The sequence below is a fragment of the Hydra vulgaris genome, chromosome 09 (genome assembly GCF_038396675.1).
Source record: "Hydra vulgaris chromosome 09, alternate assembly HydraT2T_AEP".
Taxonomy (NCBI): domain Eukaryota; kingdom Metazoa; phylum Cnidaria; class Hydrozoa; order Anthoathecata; family Hydridae; genus Hydra; species Hydra vulgaris.
The window spans coordinates 26,386,349-26,401,709 of record NC_088928.1 but is presented as its reverse complement, the minus strand read 5'-3'; the positions used below and the strand labels follow the sequence as shown (position 1 = coordinate 26,401,709).

Genomic DNA, 15,361 nt, shown 5'->3' with positions numbered 1-15,361 from the left:
ATGTTGTATATTTCTCTATGTTGTATATTTCTCTATGTTGCATATTTCTCTATGTTGTATATTTCTCTATGTTGTATATTTCTCTATGTTGTATATTTCTCTATGTTGTATATTTCTATATGAGCTACTTTTTGTAATTTGCATCAAAATGTTTTATTAAAAAAAAGAAAACGTTTTTTTTGTAAATAGTGATCTATTTAGTCAAAATGCTATTTGTTACTACTTTTATTTTTTTAAAGAAGTTTTGTTTAAGTATTATGTTAAGGTATTGTCAAATGTTTAAGTATTATGTTAAGGTATTGTCAAATGTTTAAGTATTATGTTAAGGTATTGTCAAATGTTTAAGTATTATGTTAAGGTATTGTCAAATGTTTAAGTATTATGTTAAGGTATTGTCAAATGTTTAAGTATTATGTTAAGGTATTGTCAAATGTTTAAGTATTATGTTAAGGTATTGTCAAATGTTTAAGTATTATGTTAAGGTATTGTCAAATGTCTTTTTTTATATCAAACATACAAAAACAAAAATAAAAGGAATTTCATTACTTTTACTTTTGTTTTTGTATGTTTGATATTTAAATTTTCACTTTTAAATTTTTTAAATGCATTTTACATATTCTTTTTAGTAAAACTAAAATGTAAAATTATAAAAATTGCACAAAATTGTATAATAATAGTGGATAAAATGCCTCAATTTTTATTACTAAGTTTGTATGTTTATATATTATTATATTTATTATTATTATATATATATATATATATATATATATATATATATATATATATATATATATATATATATATATATATATATATATATATATATATATATATATATATATATATATATATATATATATTAATGCGGTAGCGGTGTAGTGGTAGAGCGCTCGCTTTATAAGCGAGAGGTTCCGAGTTCGATCCCCACCACGTCAACTTGTTTCTCTGCGCAGCAGCCTTGTTCGTCAAGTTTCGTGTTTCGGAGTTATAGAGGGTTATTTCGGGGTTGAGAGAGGGTTTTAACCACAATTAAGTAGCCTCCTCGTCTGTTGTGGCCTTCTGCGCCTTGGGGAGGTGAATTAACAAAAAAATATATATATATATATTTAATACTTTTATGTTCATTTTTTCTACAAGAAAGCAACAGATTAATTTTTTTTTTTAATCATAAAATTTTTACTTAATTTTTACCCCAAAATTTTTTTACATTTTTCGTGTTTTGTTTTTAATTTTATTTTATTGAAATTTTTGAATTGATATTATTTGTTTACACTAATGTAGAAAAAGTCCAATTGATTAATCATACAATATATTGAGCAGCTTAATGCTCATTCGTGCGTGTTGGCACAGAACTCATGGCAGCCATTAAACCTGAGTAAATGGCGAGCCAGTGTCTCAGCACTTTTTTTATAAAGTATAAGAAATTTATGTAAATTGTGAATATGTAACTTTTTTCCATTGATAACAGTAAGTCATTTTACATTTAACATAAAAATTCCATTTGTATAGCATCACATGCAATAGTATGTACATGTAAATGTCAGTAGGTTAAGTTTAGTTAGTGCGTGCAGTATATGGAGCATTCATGTATAATATATGTATAATATTAATTGTATAATATATGTATAATAATGTATAATAATAATGTATGTATAATATATGTATAATAATTTATGTATAATAATCTATGTATATAATATATGTATACAATATATATAATATATATAATTGTGGGGGAAGAGGCACACAGGTTGACTATATCCTCTGTAGGAGAAGAAACCTGAAAGAGGTTAGTGATTGCAAGGTGGCACCAGGAGAGAGTGTAGCTAAACAGCATAGGATGGTGATATGTATGATGGTTTTTGAGGTGAAGAAGAAGAAGAGAGTGAGAACAGAACCTAAAATCAGGTGGTGGAAGTTAAAGGATGAAGACTGTTGTGTAAAGTTCATGGATGAGGTGAGACAGGCACTGGGTGGTGGTGTTCTGGATACCTGGGATGAAATGTCAAATACAGTGAGGGATGTGGCTTGGAAGATACTTGGTGTGACATCAGGACAGAAGAAGATAGACAAGGAGACGTGGTGGTGGAATGAGGAAGTTCAGGAAAGTTTAAGAAAAAAGCGGTTGTCTAAAAAGAATTGGCATCTCCAACAAGATGAAGAAAGTAGACAGAAGTACAAGGAGATGTGTGGCAAGACAAAGAGAGCAGTGGCAAAAGCTAAAGAGGTCTAATGAGGAGAGTGTCTTGGGAAGGTGGAAGGAGTATTTTGAGGAACTGATGAATCAAGAGAATGATAGGGAAGGAAGGTTAGAAGAGACAGAGGTTGTGAATCAAGAGGTTCCCCAGGTGAGCAAGGAGGAGGTAAGGGCTGCAATTCAGAGAATGAAGTGTGGTAAGGCAGTTGGATCGGACGATATTCCAGTGGAGGCATGGAAATGTTTGGGAGAGATAGCAGTTGAGTTTTTGACAGGGTAATTTAACAGAATCTTGGAAGGTCAGAAGATGCCTGAGGAGTTGAGACATAGTGGACAGGTCCAGTTACAAGGAGTTGATTTGGTGAAGGTTGGCGAGTTTACCTACTTAGGGTTGAGGGTACAGAGTAATGGAGGAAGTGAAAGAGAGGTAAAGAAGAGAGTGCAAGCAAGGTGGTGTGGATGGCACAAAGTGTCGGGTGTGATCTGTGATAGAAGGGTGTTGGCTAGAATGAAGGGTAAGATCTATAGGACAGTAGTGAGACCTGCTATGTTGTATGGACTGGAGACAGTGGCACCGACAAAGAGACAAGTGAGGGAGATGGAGGTGTCTGAGATGAAGATGTTAAGATTCTCATTTGGAGTGACCAAGAAGGATAGGATCAGAAATGTGTTAATTAGAGGATCAGCACATGTAGCATGTTTTGGAGATAAAGTTAGATAATCAAGATTGAGATGGTTTGGACATGTACAGAGGAGACAGGAGAGCTATATTGGCAGGTTTTGGGGATGGAACTTCCAGGTAAGAGGAGGAGAGGTAGACCTAAGAGGAGGTTTATTGATGCAGTGGTGGAGGATATGAGAGTGGCTGGTGTGTCAGTGGAGGACACTCACGACAAGGCTAGATGGAGGAGTTTGATCCGCTGTGGCGACCCCTAAACGGGAAATGCCAAAAGAAAAAGAAGAAGAAGAAGATATAATATATGTATATATATATTATATACATATAATAATATATGTATAATCATGTATAATATATGTATAATAATAATAATATATGTATAGTAATAATTTTGAAAATATTCTAACAATTATAAGTCTTTTTTGGTTAAACTGTTTTGTTCTGTAATTAAAATAGCAGCAAGAAGAGGAAAAAATGTTTTTTTGCTTATCTGTGATTTGAACTCATCTTATCTGTGAACTCAGCTTATCTGTGTGGATTTGAACTCAGCTTATCTGTGAACTCAGCTTATCTGTGTGGATTTGAACTCATGAAAAGGTTTGACACTGAGGTCAATGCACTGAGCTACTGAATATGTGTTATTAGAAATCAAAATTAATTTATAAACTTATTATACCGATGCTCTAATTAAACACTTTTATACTTTTAAGCTTTAAATAAGCTCAACTATAATGCATAGAAACAAAAGAAATGTTTGAAAACCACAAAATTAAAAAAATTAAAAAAAAAAGGCTAGTATAACAATTACATTTAACTAAATTACAATTAAATAGAATTTTATTCATAATAGAAATGTAATTATGCAAATATAAATATCTTCTTGACTCATTATTGATTTATTATCTCCTAATGAGGATACAGCTCTAAAACTTAATTTTATGGTTCTGAGGCCAGCTGGTAGTCAGGTTTTTCCAAACTCTGTGGTAGCTCTCAGAGAGACTGATTCTATCAACAGCTATAAAATATCAGAGTACTAACAGTGCCATGTTGCACATGTTAAACTGAGTGCTATCTCTGCTTTGAGTAAAGTTCTTTAACAAATCCTTAATACTTTTTTACTTATTTAAAAATGAGAAAAAAAAGTGCTAAAAACTATAAAACACAAAAGACCATGATCATCACCAAGCTCTCCAAATCTATTATTCACCAATATTTGTGGTCTTTGAAGTAACTTTTTTTCTGTTGAGTTTAATCTTTTGCAAAGTTCACCAACCTATTTGCTCTTTATGAGACTAATTTGAGTTCAGCTGTTTCATCTTGTAATCTTAGTGTTGATGGTTATCTTCCTTTAATTGGTAAAGACTCCAATAGTCACATGATTAGCCTGAGCATTTACATTTGTATAAACTCACCCATTTGTCAGGAAACTAGGATTGAATCCTCAGGATATTCTTTTATGTGCTTTTGTTTAGTATTACTTCACTTTATCACCTTTCTCTTTGTTCTATATTGCTTGCCACATCACAAGACCACTTTTTTCGATATTTTTTCTGATCAAATTGCCCAAGCCTTTCTTTTTATCTTTCAGCCAATATCATTGCTGTTGGTGACTTTAACTTTATCATCTTGTTATTCTTCATCATCAGAATCCTCCTATTATTGTAACTAGTACAACTACCTGAAAGCTCACTCTTACCGTAATTTTTCTCTGTGATGACCATTGGGCAGAAATCTTTCATCTTCTTGCTGAAAAATGTGCTTCTCATGTAGCTTCTTGGATTCAGACTGGCATGGAATCTTTTATTCTCTCTTAAGGATTCCAAATCAAGCCTCACTCTTCTCCATGGTTTTCCTCTCATTGTGCTGTTGCAATTTCCAACTTTAACCATTTCTTCCATATCTATCACCAAAACAATTCTCCAGAAAATAGACATCTGTTTCCTATTGCTAGAAACAATCATAAAAAAGGTTTTGTCTAATGACAAAGCCTTCTATTTTCAGGTTTCGGAATCTTGTGTTTCATCTCAAAAATTAGGCTCCAGAGACTTCTGGAGAATCTTTAACAGTGCCTATAATAAGGGCAAATCTGTTCCTGCATGTTCCAAAAACTTTTACTTGTCTATTTTTTTCCTGCGCACCTTAAACCTCTGGAACTCTCCCATCTTCATGTTTTCCTGACTCATACAACCTTCAAATTTTTAGGTCTTCTGTCAACTATTTCCTTGCTCTATAACTCTATTCTTTTTTTCTTCAGAATAAAGAAAAAAAAAGTGTAAACTTCTATTTATTTAATATTAAAACTTATACCAAGTTTTAGAGTTAAACTTTTACTTGAATGTTGCAATAAAAGATTGCAATGCGGCAATTTTTTTTTAAATTTTGGTTTATAGTTTTTTTTTCTATTTTAAAAAGTCTTTTGTTTATTAAATACTATTAAAATATTAGGTCATACAATACACCTTAATGGTCAAAGTTGTTAGCTTGCAGCATTTCTAAAGTGCATCACCGTGGGTTCAAATCCTTAAGCTAACAAATTTTTTTAAAATCTTTTTTGATTTTTTAGAATACAAAATAAAAGGTTTTAGAAGTTCTATAAATATTATATACATAACATATATAAAGATATTATATACTATAACAAACAACAGGGATATTTCTAAAAACATCAAAACACTGGTAGAATTTTGTTGCGCATGTGTCATGATAGAGGTATGTATGTTATTAAATGTACTCAGGTAATTAATCCTAAAAAAAATAATATAATAATAGCCTGTAGCTAGCAAAAACTTTAAAACTTTATTTTAGGAGTTAAAAGTTTATATACGGATAAATTGAAAAAATTTATAATAATGTATTGTGTTAAAATAATAATGTATTTTGGTGTGGATTTGAACCCTCTCAAAAAAAAGCACATTAAGCCAATGAGCATTGAAGTTATGCATGTTATAGTAAAACAATTTTTTTTATAAATCTCTTATAAGCTTTATGTATGCAGAAAAGGTGCTTTTTTTGCTTTTAAAGCAATTAATGAATTTCTTAATGAATGAAAACTCTTAATGAATTGTTTTCCTACTGTTGACTAAAAAGTATTGAAGTAAATAAGGAATAGGCATAGAAATGATTAGTGTGGAATAGATAAGTATAGAAATGGTTGGTTTGGTGAAGACCAGCATCTTATGGGTCTGGGGAGCTAGAATATATGTTACGAAAAAGTATAGAAAAGGTCAGTGTAGAATAGACTTACAAAGACCCATATTTTTATGGTTTGGGTCAGCTAGTGTTGTTTTATTTAAACATTATTGGTAATGTTGTTTTTAATTTGGACTCTAGTCAATATTAACAACATAATAACAAATTAAATGATTTATAATAAAGGTATAACAAAACATAATATGAAATAATAAAGAATAAAAATATACATTAAAGTATAATAATAATATAAGCAAAATAATAAAACATTTTAACTCAAGTTTTAATAATAAAATAAAATATAAACTATAATTTTAACTAGGATATAGTTTTTGAAAATGTATTTGTAGTGCAGAACAATTTTGAAAGTTATAAATAAGTTTTTACAACATCAAAAATCAGTGAAACCCATAATTAGTTTGTGATTATAAGCTTCATTTGAAATTTCATAAGAAAAACTTGGAATGGAGTAAAGCAACAATGTCAAAAGTATTACATCAAACAAAATGTCAAAATAAATTAGACACAGTATTTTGATAAATCTTCATTTTTTTATGCAATACAAAGTTATATATATATATAAATACAAACCCCTACAAAAAAATATTTTTATGTTTAATAACTTTTCAAATGTTTTCTAGCAAATTTTGATTTATTTTAGGTAGCTGATAACCAAATGCAAGTTTTTGAAGCAGATGTTTGCAGGAATCTTATTGATAAATCATATATGTTTGAAGAATATAATAGTTTTAGAATAAATGTTTATCCTATTAACTACAATGGGTGCAAGAAATTTGATAACTTTTCAAGTGTTTTTTCAAGTAAATTTTTTTTTGTATAATACATTTTAAAACTTATAAATGAATGAAAATTTAAAATACAATTAAAAGAGCATTTGTTAAAGTGGTGTTATTTGTTAAAGTAGTGTTATTTGTTAAAGTGGTGTTATTTGTTATATATTATTTAATTTTTTTTAAAACTCTCTTAAACCAACATAAGTGTTGAAAATATTTTATCTGTTGTTACAAAATCAAAAAGTTATGCAAAATCTATTTCGTCTTATCTGTGTATTTTTTTTTCTATTTTACAATAAGAAATTCTAGTTGTTTTATTGTCGTTTTATCGAAAATTATAGTATTGTGGTTTTATACTTTTTACCTAAACAAAGTTCTGTTATATCTTACATCTGAGTCAAGTGAATAAATTTTAAACACTTGGTATTAAACAAAGTATTTTCCTTTAAACACACAATGATTTTTAATGTATTTACTTTTTACATGTTTTACTACAGAAGTTTATGAATGTATCATTCATGTAGTTTATTAGTTTATTAGTTTTCCATTCAAAGTATCCGCACAAACAAAAAAGCTGCAAGTAAAAATCATGTTTATAACATTTTTATTTTCTTTATTTTCTTTAGTTTAACTTAAAAACACCTGCACAGACTATTTAAGTAGAAAAAAAGAATCTAGTTGGTGACAGCAGACTTATTTATACAACAAAAGCTTCAAGTTATTTTTTTGAGTTATTTTTCTAAAATCTTTAGCTCGTGATACATAGGAGCAAGCAAACATAAAATTTTTAGCTCGTGATACATAGGAGCAAGCTCGTGATAGGAGCAAGCAAACAATAGACAATTATAGCTGTAAAAATTGTTCAATTTAATTTCAACATTTTTTTTTAATTCTTAAACTCAAGACATGTTTCTCAGATGGCTCCATAGTAACAAAATGCTTCTGTAACCATACTAATAACAAACTTCTGTAACCATATTATTAACAAACTTCTGTAACCATAGTAATAACAAACTTCTGTAACCATATTATTAACAAACTTTTGATGACTTTTTAATAAATTATAATATCAGTTTTAATTGTTACTTTTTTTTTAAAGATTTTAAGAAGACAGCTGCGGTATCAAACATAAACATAAGCTCATATGGGATGTATTTACGAGATTATGAATCTGAATATATAAGTTGGAATATAACTTATGTCTTACCTAAAGGTAAATATTTTTATTTCAAGTTTATTTTTCTAAAACATAGATAAAATACTCAACAACTTAACATTTAACTTATAACAATGAAACTTACAACAGTGCGATATATGAAGTTTTATTTATCAATTCATAAAATAATCTATCAATTCATAAAATAATGTTTTTCAATACACAAAATGGGTTTACGTTGTGTTTATACTTTAATGGGTTCAAAATGATTCCTAAAGAACAGAAGTTTTTGCAATGCAATAGTTACACAATAATTACTTTTGTTCTTAAATAGCCATCTGATTTTATTGGTTGGAAATCCTAACAAAAAAGTGTGAATGAAACTACATTGGAACTTTAAATTGGAAAATAGTTATTTTAAGAAATTAAATTTAAGAAACAAATTTTTAATTAAAGATCTTTTTTAACTTATGGAGGAGTATTATTTTACCATAAAAACTTTTACAGGAATATATATATGTGTGTGTGTTTTGTTAAGCCCTGTGACAATACACTAAAACATTTTGCTACCAAAAGCTTCAGTACATACATCAGCTATCTTATAGCCTGCTGCCGCAAAAGAGTGCAACTACATCTCCTAAGGGATTGGCATGGGACAGCAAACTTTTTTTCGCTATTCGTTGTTTTTTTCTTCTTTTTCTGAAAAAGTCAGATGCTATAAAAATAAGCATAACTAGTAAGCAAATGCTTCTCTAAACATGCACACACACATATACAGTCCCTGATCAAATTATTAGCCCACATTGCTATTTTAGTAATTTTTCTCATTTTAGTAGTAAAATTTGATTTTTTTTTCAAAAATACAAAAACAAATTCTTTATTTATATAAAATATAGTTATTTTCTAACATAAAATACACAAAATTTTGATAAGAATATATTTATTAAGAGAAATTCTCAATATTTTGTTGATCCTCCCTTATTTTTAATCACTGCACAAAAGCGATTTGGCATACTATAGAGACAATTTAAAGCCATTTCTTTCAAATGCGCATTATGGTTCCAATGCCAAATAACTTTTTCAATCAATAGGGTCCTAATTGTGACCTTTTCGCTGGAAATTTCTGTCTTTAATAACTCCATACATTTTCTATAAGGTTTAAATCCGGGAAGTTCCCTGGCCAATCCGATAGTGGAATTTTTTGAGAAGCTAATAATTTGTTAATGGATTTTGCTGTGTGGCATGGGGTTCCATCTTGCACAAATATTTTTTTTTGCTTATTTGGAAACCACTCCTTTAATTGAGGTAAAAGACAAGTTTCAATAACTTTTTTGTATCGATTCTGTTTTAATATTCCATCTACAATGAACAGTCAACCAATGCCTTTCCTGCTGATAACCGATCAAAACATGACTTTAGAAGAATGTTTAATTGTTTGGATTATACAATTTTTATGGAATTTTTCAAGACTTACCAATTTCCAGTCATCAACAGTGAAACTACAATACTTCTTCACCCAATTCAGGCGTTTTTTTCTCTGTACTTTAGTTAATCTTGGCTTTTGTGCTGGCCTTCTACTTCTAATGCCCAACTCATGCAAACTTCGTCGAACAGTGATTGTTGCTACATTTATTCCCACCTCATTTAACTTGCTGGTTATTGCAGAACATGTTGCAAATCTATTTTTGTTTACTATTTTTACTAGCATTCTCTCATTCCTGGGTGTTATTTTCTTTTTTTGACCGCATTTGCCTTGTCTCTGAACACATAATGGGAGGCCATTTTTCAATTTATCTTGGATTCGTTTTACAGTGCATCTTGATATATCACATTTTCTTGATATTTCACTTATTGAGGAATGCTTGTTGGTCAAAAGATATTGAATAAATGCTTTTTTTTTTCAGAACTTATGTCTTCTTTTTTTCGCATTTTGTAATTTAGAGCTTTTAAACGACTTATTTTTACTGATTCTATTTTAAGAAATTAAAAATTGGTTTTTATAGAAAAATACATAATAAAATATAGAAATAATTGCTTAAAAATTGTTCCAAAGTATATTATAATACAAACCTTATGTAATTAAATAATAATGGTTAAAGAAAACATGAAATAAGTATGGATGACAAAAATGAGTTTTATGAATTAAACAGGTGCCACTTATCCCCCTGAAATATTTGACACCTTAAATATAATTTTATATTTCTAAAAGCTTGAAAGTGTTAAGTTATAAACGAAGAAAATATAAATCAACTAGTAACAATATTGCAATCAGATTTAAATGGCACCAAAAACATTAAATCGTCAAAAATTAACAAAATTGATAAGGTGGGGTAATAATTTGATCAGGGATTGTATATAGTTAGTGATTTCTTCAAATAATAAAATTTCAAATTTACTAAATGAAACATTTTTGCAATCATTTAATTTGTGCTTTGTAATATTAATATAACAGTTTAATGTTTTGACAAAACTCCATCCTGATTTATACTGATTTTAAAAAGTTTTCTCATAATTAGTAAGCGACCGATTTTGATATTTGACCGGGGCCAAGTTTGATAATATATAGCCGGGGCCGGGTTTGTGACCGTCGCTGCATAAAGATTTATACATCCTAAAGAATATTTTTTTAATTCAAAATTCATGTTATATTATGTATATATATGCATATATAAAAATCTTAATGATCAACATGATCATAATAATCATCATTACCATCATCATCATCATCATCATCATCATCATCATAATCATCATCATCATCATCATCATCAGTATGTGGTTCTGTGTTCGCTATTGTAACGCTGTCATCGGCACACAGGATTTTAGAATTTACCCGCATCGCTTGCGATTTAAAACTTTTTTTTTTTTTAATTTTTATCAGAAAGATATAAATTTTTAAGATATGTTAGTTACGAAAAAAATTTTTGAGAAAAAAACCTTACAGGTAAGACCCATAACGAAAAAGGCGTTGCATTACCGAAAAATCTAAAAAAGAGGATTTAGGCATGGGGATCATCAAAAAATGATTCGGATATGTCTTTTTTATTCATTCCCTTTAAATCAAGCTATAAACGAAAAAAATCCACTTACCTAAACTTTGAGGTTTTTCATATCATCATGGCGATTTTAAGTTTCTGAGTTCAAGTAAACTTTCTATAATATATTAATGTGCAATCTCCTACTTTGATTTTGAAAAAAAACGTTACATAAAATTTTTTTAAAAACTTTTTTAAAGTTATTTTTCTTGATGGATGTAATATATATTATGTCGAATGTCCAAAAAACATTTACTTTGCTTTTGACATTATTTTTTTTGCGGGGAATTAGGGTTTTAAACAGTAGTTGTTGCAATACCGAAACTATCCAGGTTGCATTACCGAACTCACTTATTTTTTGATAATGGACAAATAGAAAAGGTTCGTTATTTCTAATTTATTGTTTAGGTTTAATTCCTTTTTTTTTCCTTTAATCAAACTCCTTTTATAAAATCTAAACTTCATCGTAAAAAAGCAGGAGTGCTCCGCAGAATGGGTTTTTTTGGGTAAAAGAAATTGACTAATGGAAAAATGAAAACAGAAGAAATTAAAATATTTTTTTACATTTTACAATTGTTTATACTTTTTTTTCAAAAAATAAATTTCAAATAAATAAAAACAGTTTAATACACTAGTATCTATCCCAAACCAATACGTTTTTTTGGAAAATCCTACTGTAAGCGTTTTTCCAAAATAAACAAATTTAGCAATTTTAAGTTTATAATAAATGTAAATAAGTTTACAATGATCATTTCGTATTCTTACATACATACATGCATCTTAATACTAGTTTTAAATAAGAAAAATAAAGCATAAGGCATTTTACTTTCTTACTTTTATTATTTGAGTTTGAATTCAATCAAGAGCGCGTTGAGGGTGAGAATCAAGGTAGTAAGCCCCACCTCCCACCCCACCCCACGCACACCTCTTGGGGATAAGCTATATATTTTTCAAAGTAATAAGATATTTGTTTATAACATCAATAAAATATTGTGCAGAACTTAGTAACTATGCCCTATTGTGTAAAGGTTATTGATTTATCTTAACTATAACAAAGTCTAAATTTCAATTAGCTTTTTAATTATTTTTTAGCTCTCAGACCCTCCCTTGCTGCAAGGGCTGAACCAGCGTTTTTTTTGTTGAGAGATAACTTCCAAACATGGAACTCCAAACATTTATTTATTTATACTTACGTCAATTAAAGAGGCTTTGCAAAAAATTGCGATGATTAAATTACTATGTAATAAAATTGCGATGGTCAAATTACTAAAAGACATTACTTCTTAAAATGGAAAACTAACATACTCAATTCATGTGAGAAAAAATTCAACAATAAGAGATTTATTTTTCGAAAAGGAAAATACCAAGAAATGAATATCATGTTTTATAAAGTGAATTGGGATGAAATATTTGATAAAATAAATACAAACCAATGTTATGAATACTTTTGAAAAATTTATAAAAAAGCTTGCAAACAATATATTCCTCACCACTTCAAACCCACTAGTTCTATCCAAAATCCATGCATCAACATAAAAATCAAGAATCTAATTAGAAAAAAACGTAATCTATGGTGCAGAGTGCGTGCTACAAACTTCAAAAATACAAACCTAAATAATGAATACAAACTAGTTAATAAAATGATTAAAAAGCAAATTAAAAAAATCTACTCTTGATCATGAAATAAACTTAGCAAAAGATGTAAAACATAACCCAAAACTCTTCTATGCACAAAAAAATCAAACACATACAAAACTACAGGAACTTAAAACTAGTGACAATAAAATAATAACTGATAAAAAAAGTCATTGCTAATCTACTAAATTGTAGTTTCCAATCAGTATTTGTCAAAGAAAATCAAGGATCTAGCACATTTCATCAATAAAACAATGCATTTATTTGAATGTGACTGGGACCAAGAACTAAAAGAAGATATTGTACATAATTACTTATTAAAACTTAATGAAAACAAGTCACTTGGTTGTGATAGCATCAGTGCCTATGTGCTAAAGCATTGTGCAGAAGGATTATCCAAACCTTTGTCATTAATACTCAAGAAATCGATTCATTCAGAAGAGATGCCAGAATTATGGAAATCTGCAAACATTACATCACTTTTTAAAAAAGGAGACAAGGAAGATCCGCTCAACTACAGACCTATCTCTTTAATATCGATACAATGTAAGATAATAGAGAAAATAATTAGAAAAAAGCTGATAATTTATATAACAGAAAACAATCTGTTAAAACCTCAACAACATGGATTTGTACAAAATAAAGGATGCCTAACAAACCTTTTAGAAACTTTCGATATTATTACAACTGAAATTGAAGATGATTATCCAGTTGATATATTATTCTTAGATTTTGCAAAGGCGTTCCATAAGGTGCCCCACCATCAACTTATATATAAAATTTCTAACTATGGAATAAAAGGCAATATTTTAAATTGAATTGATTTTTTTTTTAAAAACAGAAAACAAGGAGTGGTAATGAGTGAAGCTGTACCAGATTGGTGAGAGATTTATAGCGGTGAGCCACAGGGTTCTGTATTGGGGCCTCTTCTCTTTCTGTTACATATCAATGATCTTCCCCAATGTATCTCTTCAATTACAAAACTATACGCTGATGATACTTAAATCATATCTTTTATAAAAGAACATAATGATCTAATTAATATGCAAAATGACATTGATTTGTTAACTGAATGGTCAAATGTATGGTTATTGGATTTTAACATAAGCAAATGCAGTGTTATGCACATTGGAAGAAAAAATATTAACTATAATTACACTATGAAACACGACAATCAAAGTTTTATTTTAAAAATGACAACAAAATAATTAGACTTAGGTGTAATAGTTTCATCCAATATGAAATGGAATCATTAGGTTCAAGCAGCTACAAGTAAAGCACAAAGAATCTTATGTTTAATAAGAAAAAGTTTTACTTATCTTAACACTGAATAGGTAAGGCAGTTATGCACATCGCTGGTTAGACCACACCTGGAATTCGCAGTTCCAGTGTGGAGTCCAGGTAATAAAAACGATATCAATGACCTAGAAAAATTCAAAGACGAGCAACAAAGGTAGCACCTGAACTAAAACATCTAAGTTATACTGAAAAATTGACAAAGTTGTGTCTCACAACTCTGGAAACAAGACGTACAAGAGATGATCTTATTGAGTTTTTCAAAATAACAACTGGTATTGATAAGATATTGTGGTATAAAGAGCTTTATAAAGCTTCTTCCCAAAGTCTAAGAGGTCATTCAATGAAATTTGAAAGAGAATTTGCAAAAACAACCATTAGACACAATTTTTTTACGAACAGAGTGATACCTCATTGGAATGCTTTACCTGAAAAAGCGGTTTCTGCAATGACAGTAAATTCTTTTAAAGGTAGACTAGATAAACATTTGTTAACGGCTGTTAAAGTATAAATTTTAAATTTTATGCTCCGCTACAATAGTCGTTACAGCACTTTTTATTACTATTATAGCCCGATAAAAAAAAATGCCTCCAAAAAACACCCCTCCCCTGACCTCAAATGTGAAGGTAACAAATTACCAAAATATTTTTTTTCTATTGTTAACTAAAGACATATTCATCAATCAATTTTAAATTATATGCAATAATCTCTTAGCGTTTAAAAATTATGTCCATTAAAAGTTTGAATCCCCCTCAATTTGAGGGGGATTACAATATTTATCTCGCTATAATTTTTGAACGCTAAAAGATTATTTCATGAAATTTCAAACTAATTGTTAAATTTGAAATTAGTTTAGAATAGTATAAAAAATATTTTGCAAACTAATTGCCCTCACATATGGGGTAGGGGGGCTAAATTTATTTGGGTATAATATTTATTTTTATTTTAGTATTTGCAAAGCATCGTTATTTAATGTAAGTATAACCATAAAAATGTTTGGAGTTTACTCCATGTCTAAAAGTTATTTCAAACATAAAAAAAAGGCAAGATCAGCCTCTGCCTTTGTTAGTGAATGATAAATCCCGCCCCGATTTAAAATCAAGAAACTGAAAAATATTATCTTTTTAAAAAATAATCATTTTCAGGATTTGCATTTTATTTCTATTTGAAAATTCAGAAACACAGTTTCTATAATGACTAATAGAATAACATAATACTAATTTTAGTATTATCTAAATCATTAATAATAATAAAGTTCGATTTGCAACTTAGGCAAGTAAGGTTTCCATTGTAAAATAATTATTCCACGCTGGCTATCAGCCCTCTTTAAAAGGTTTTGCAGGAATGGAGATAACGCTTTAGGATCAAAGGTGCTTACGG

General features: G+C 29.0%; 1 protein-coding gene across 3 annotated transcripts in view; it reads left to right on the top strand.

Moving 5' to 3' along the window:
* The window catches only part of LOC100201536 (receptor-like tyrosine-protein kinase kin-16), a 120,827-nt gene that overhangs the window by 37,833 nt on the left and 67,633 nt on the right, over positions 1-15,361 (top strand). For all 3 annotated transcript variants that reach the window (XM_065805178.1, XM_065805179.1, XM_065805180.1), the window contains 2 exons: positions 6,727-6,886; positions 7,959-8,072. In XM_065805178.1, the coding sequence (XP_065661250.1) occupies positions 6,727-6,886; positions 7,959-8,072 (274 nt within the window). The remainder of the gene's footprint in view (positions 1-6,726; positions 6,887-7,958; positions 8,073-15,361) is intronic.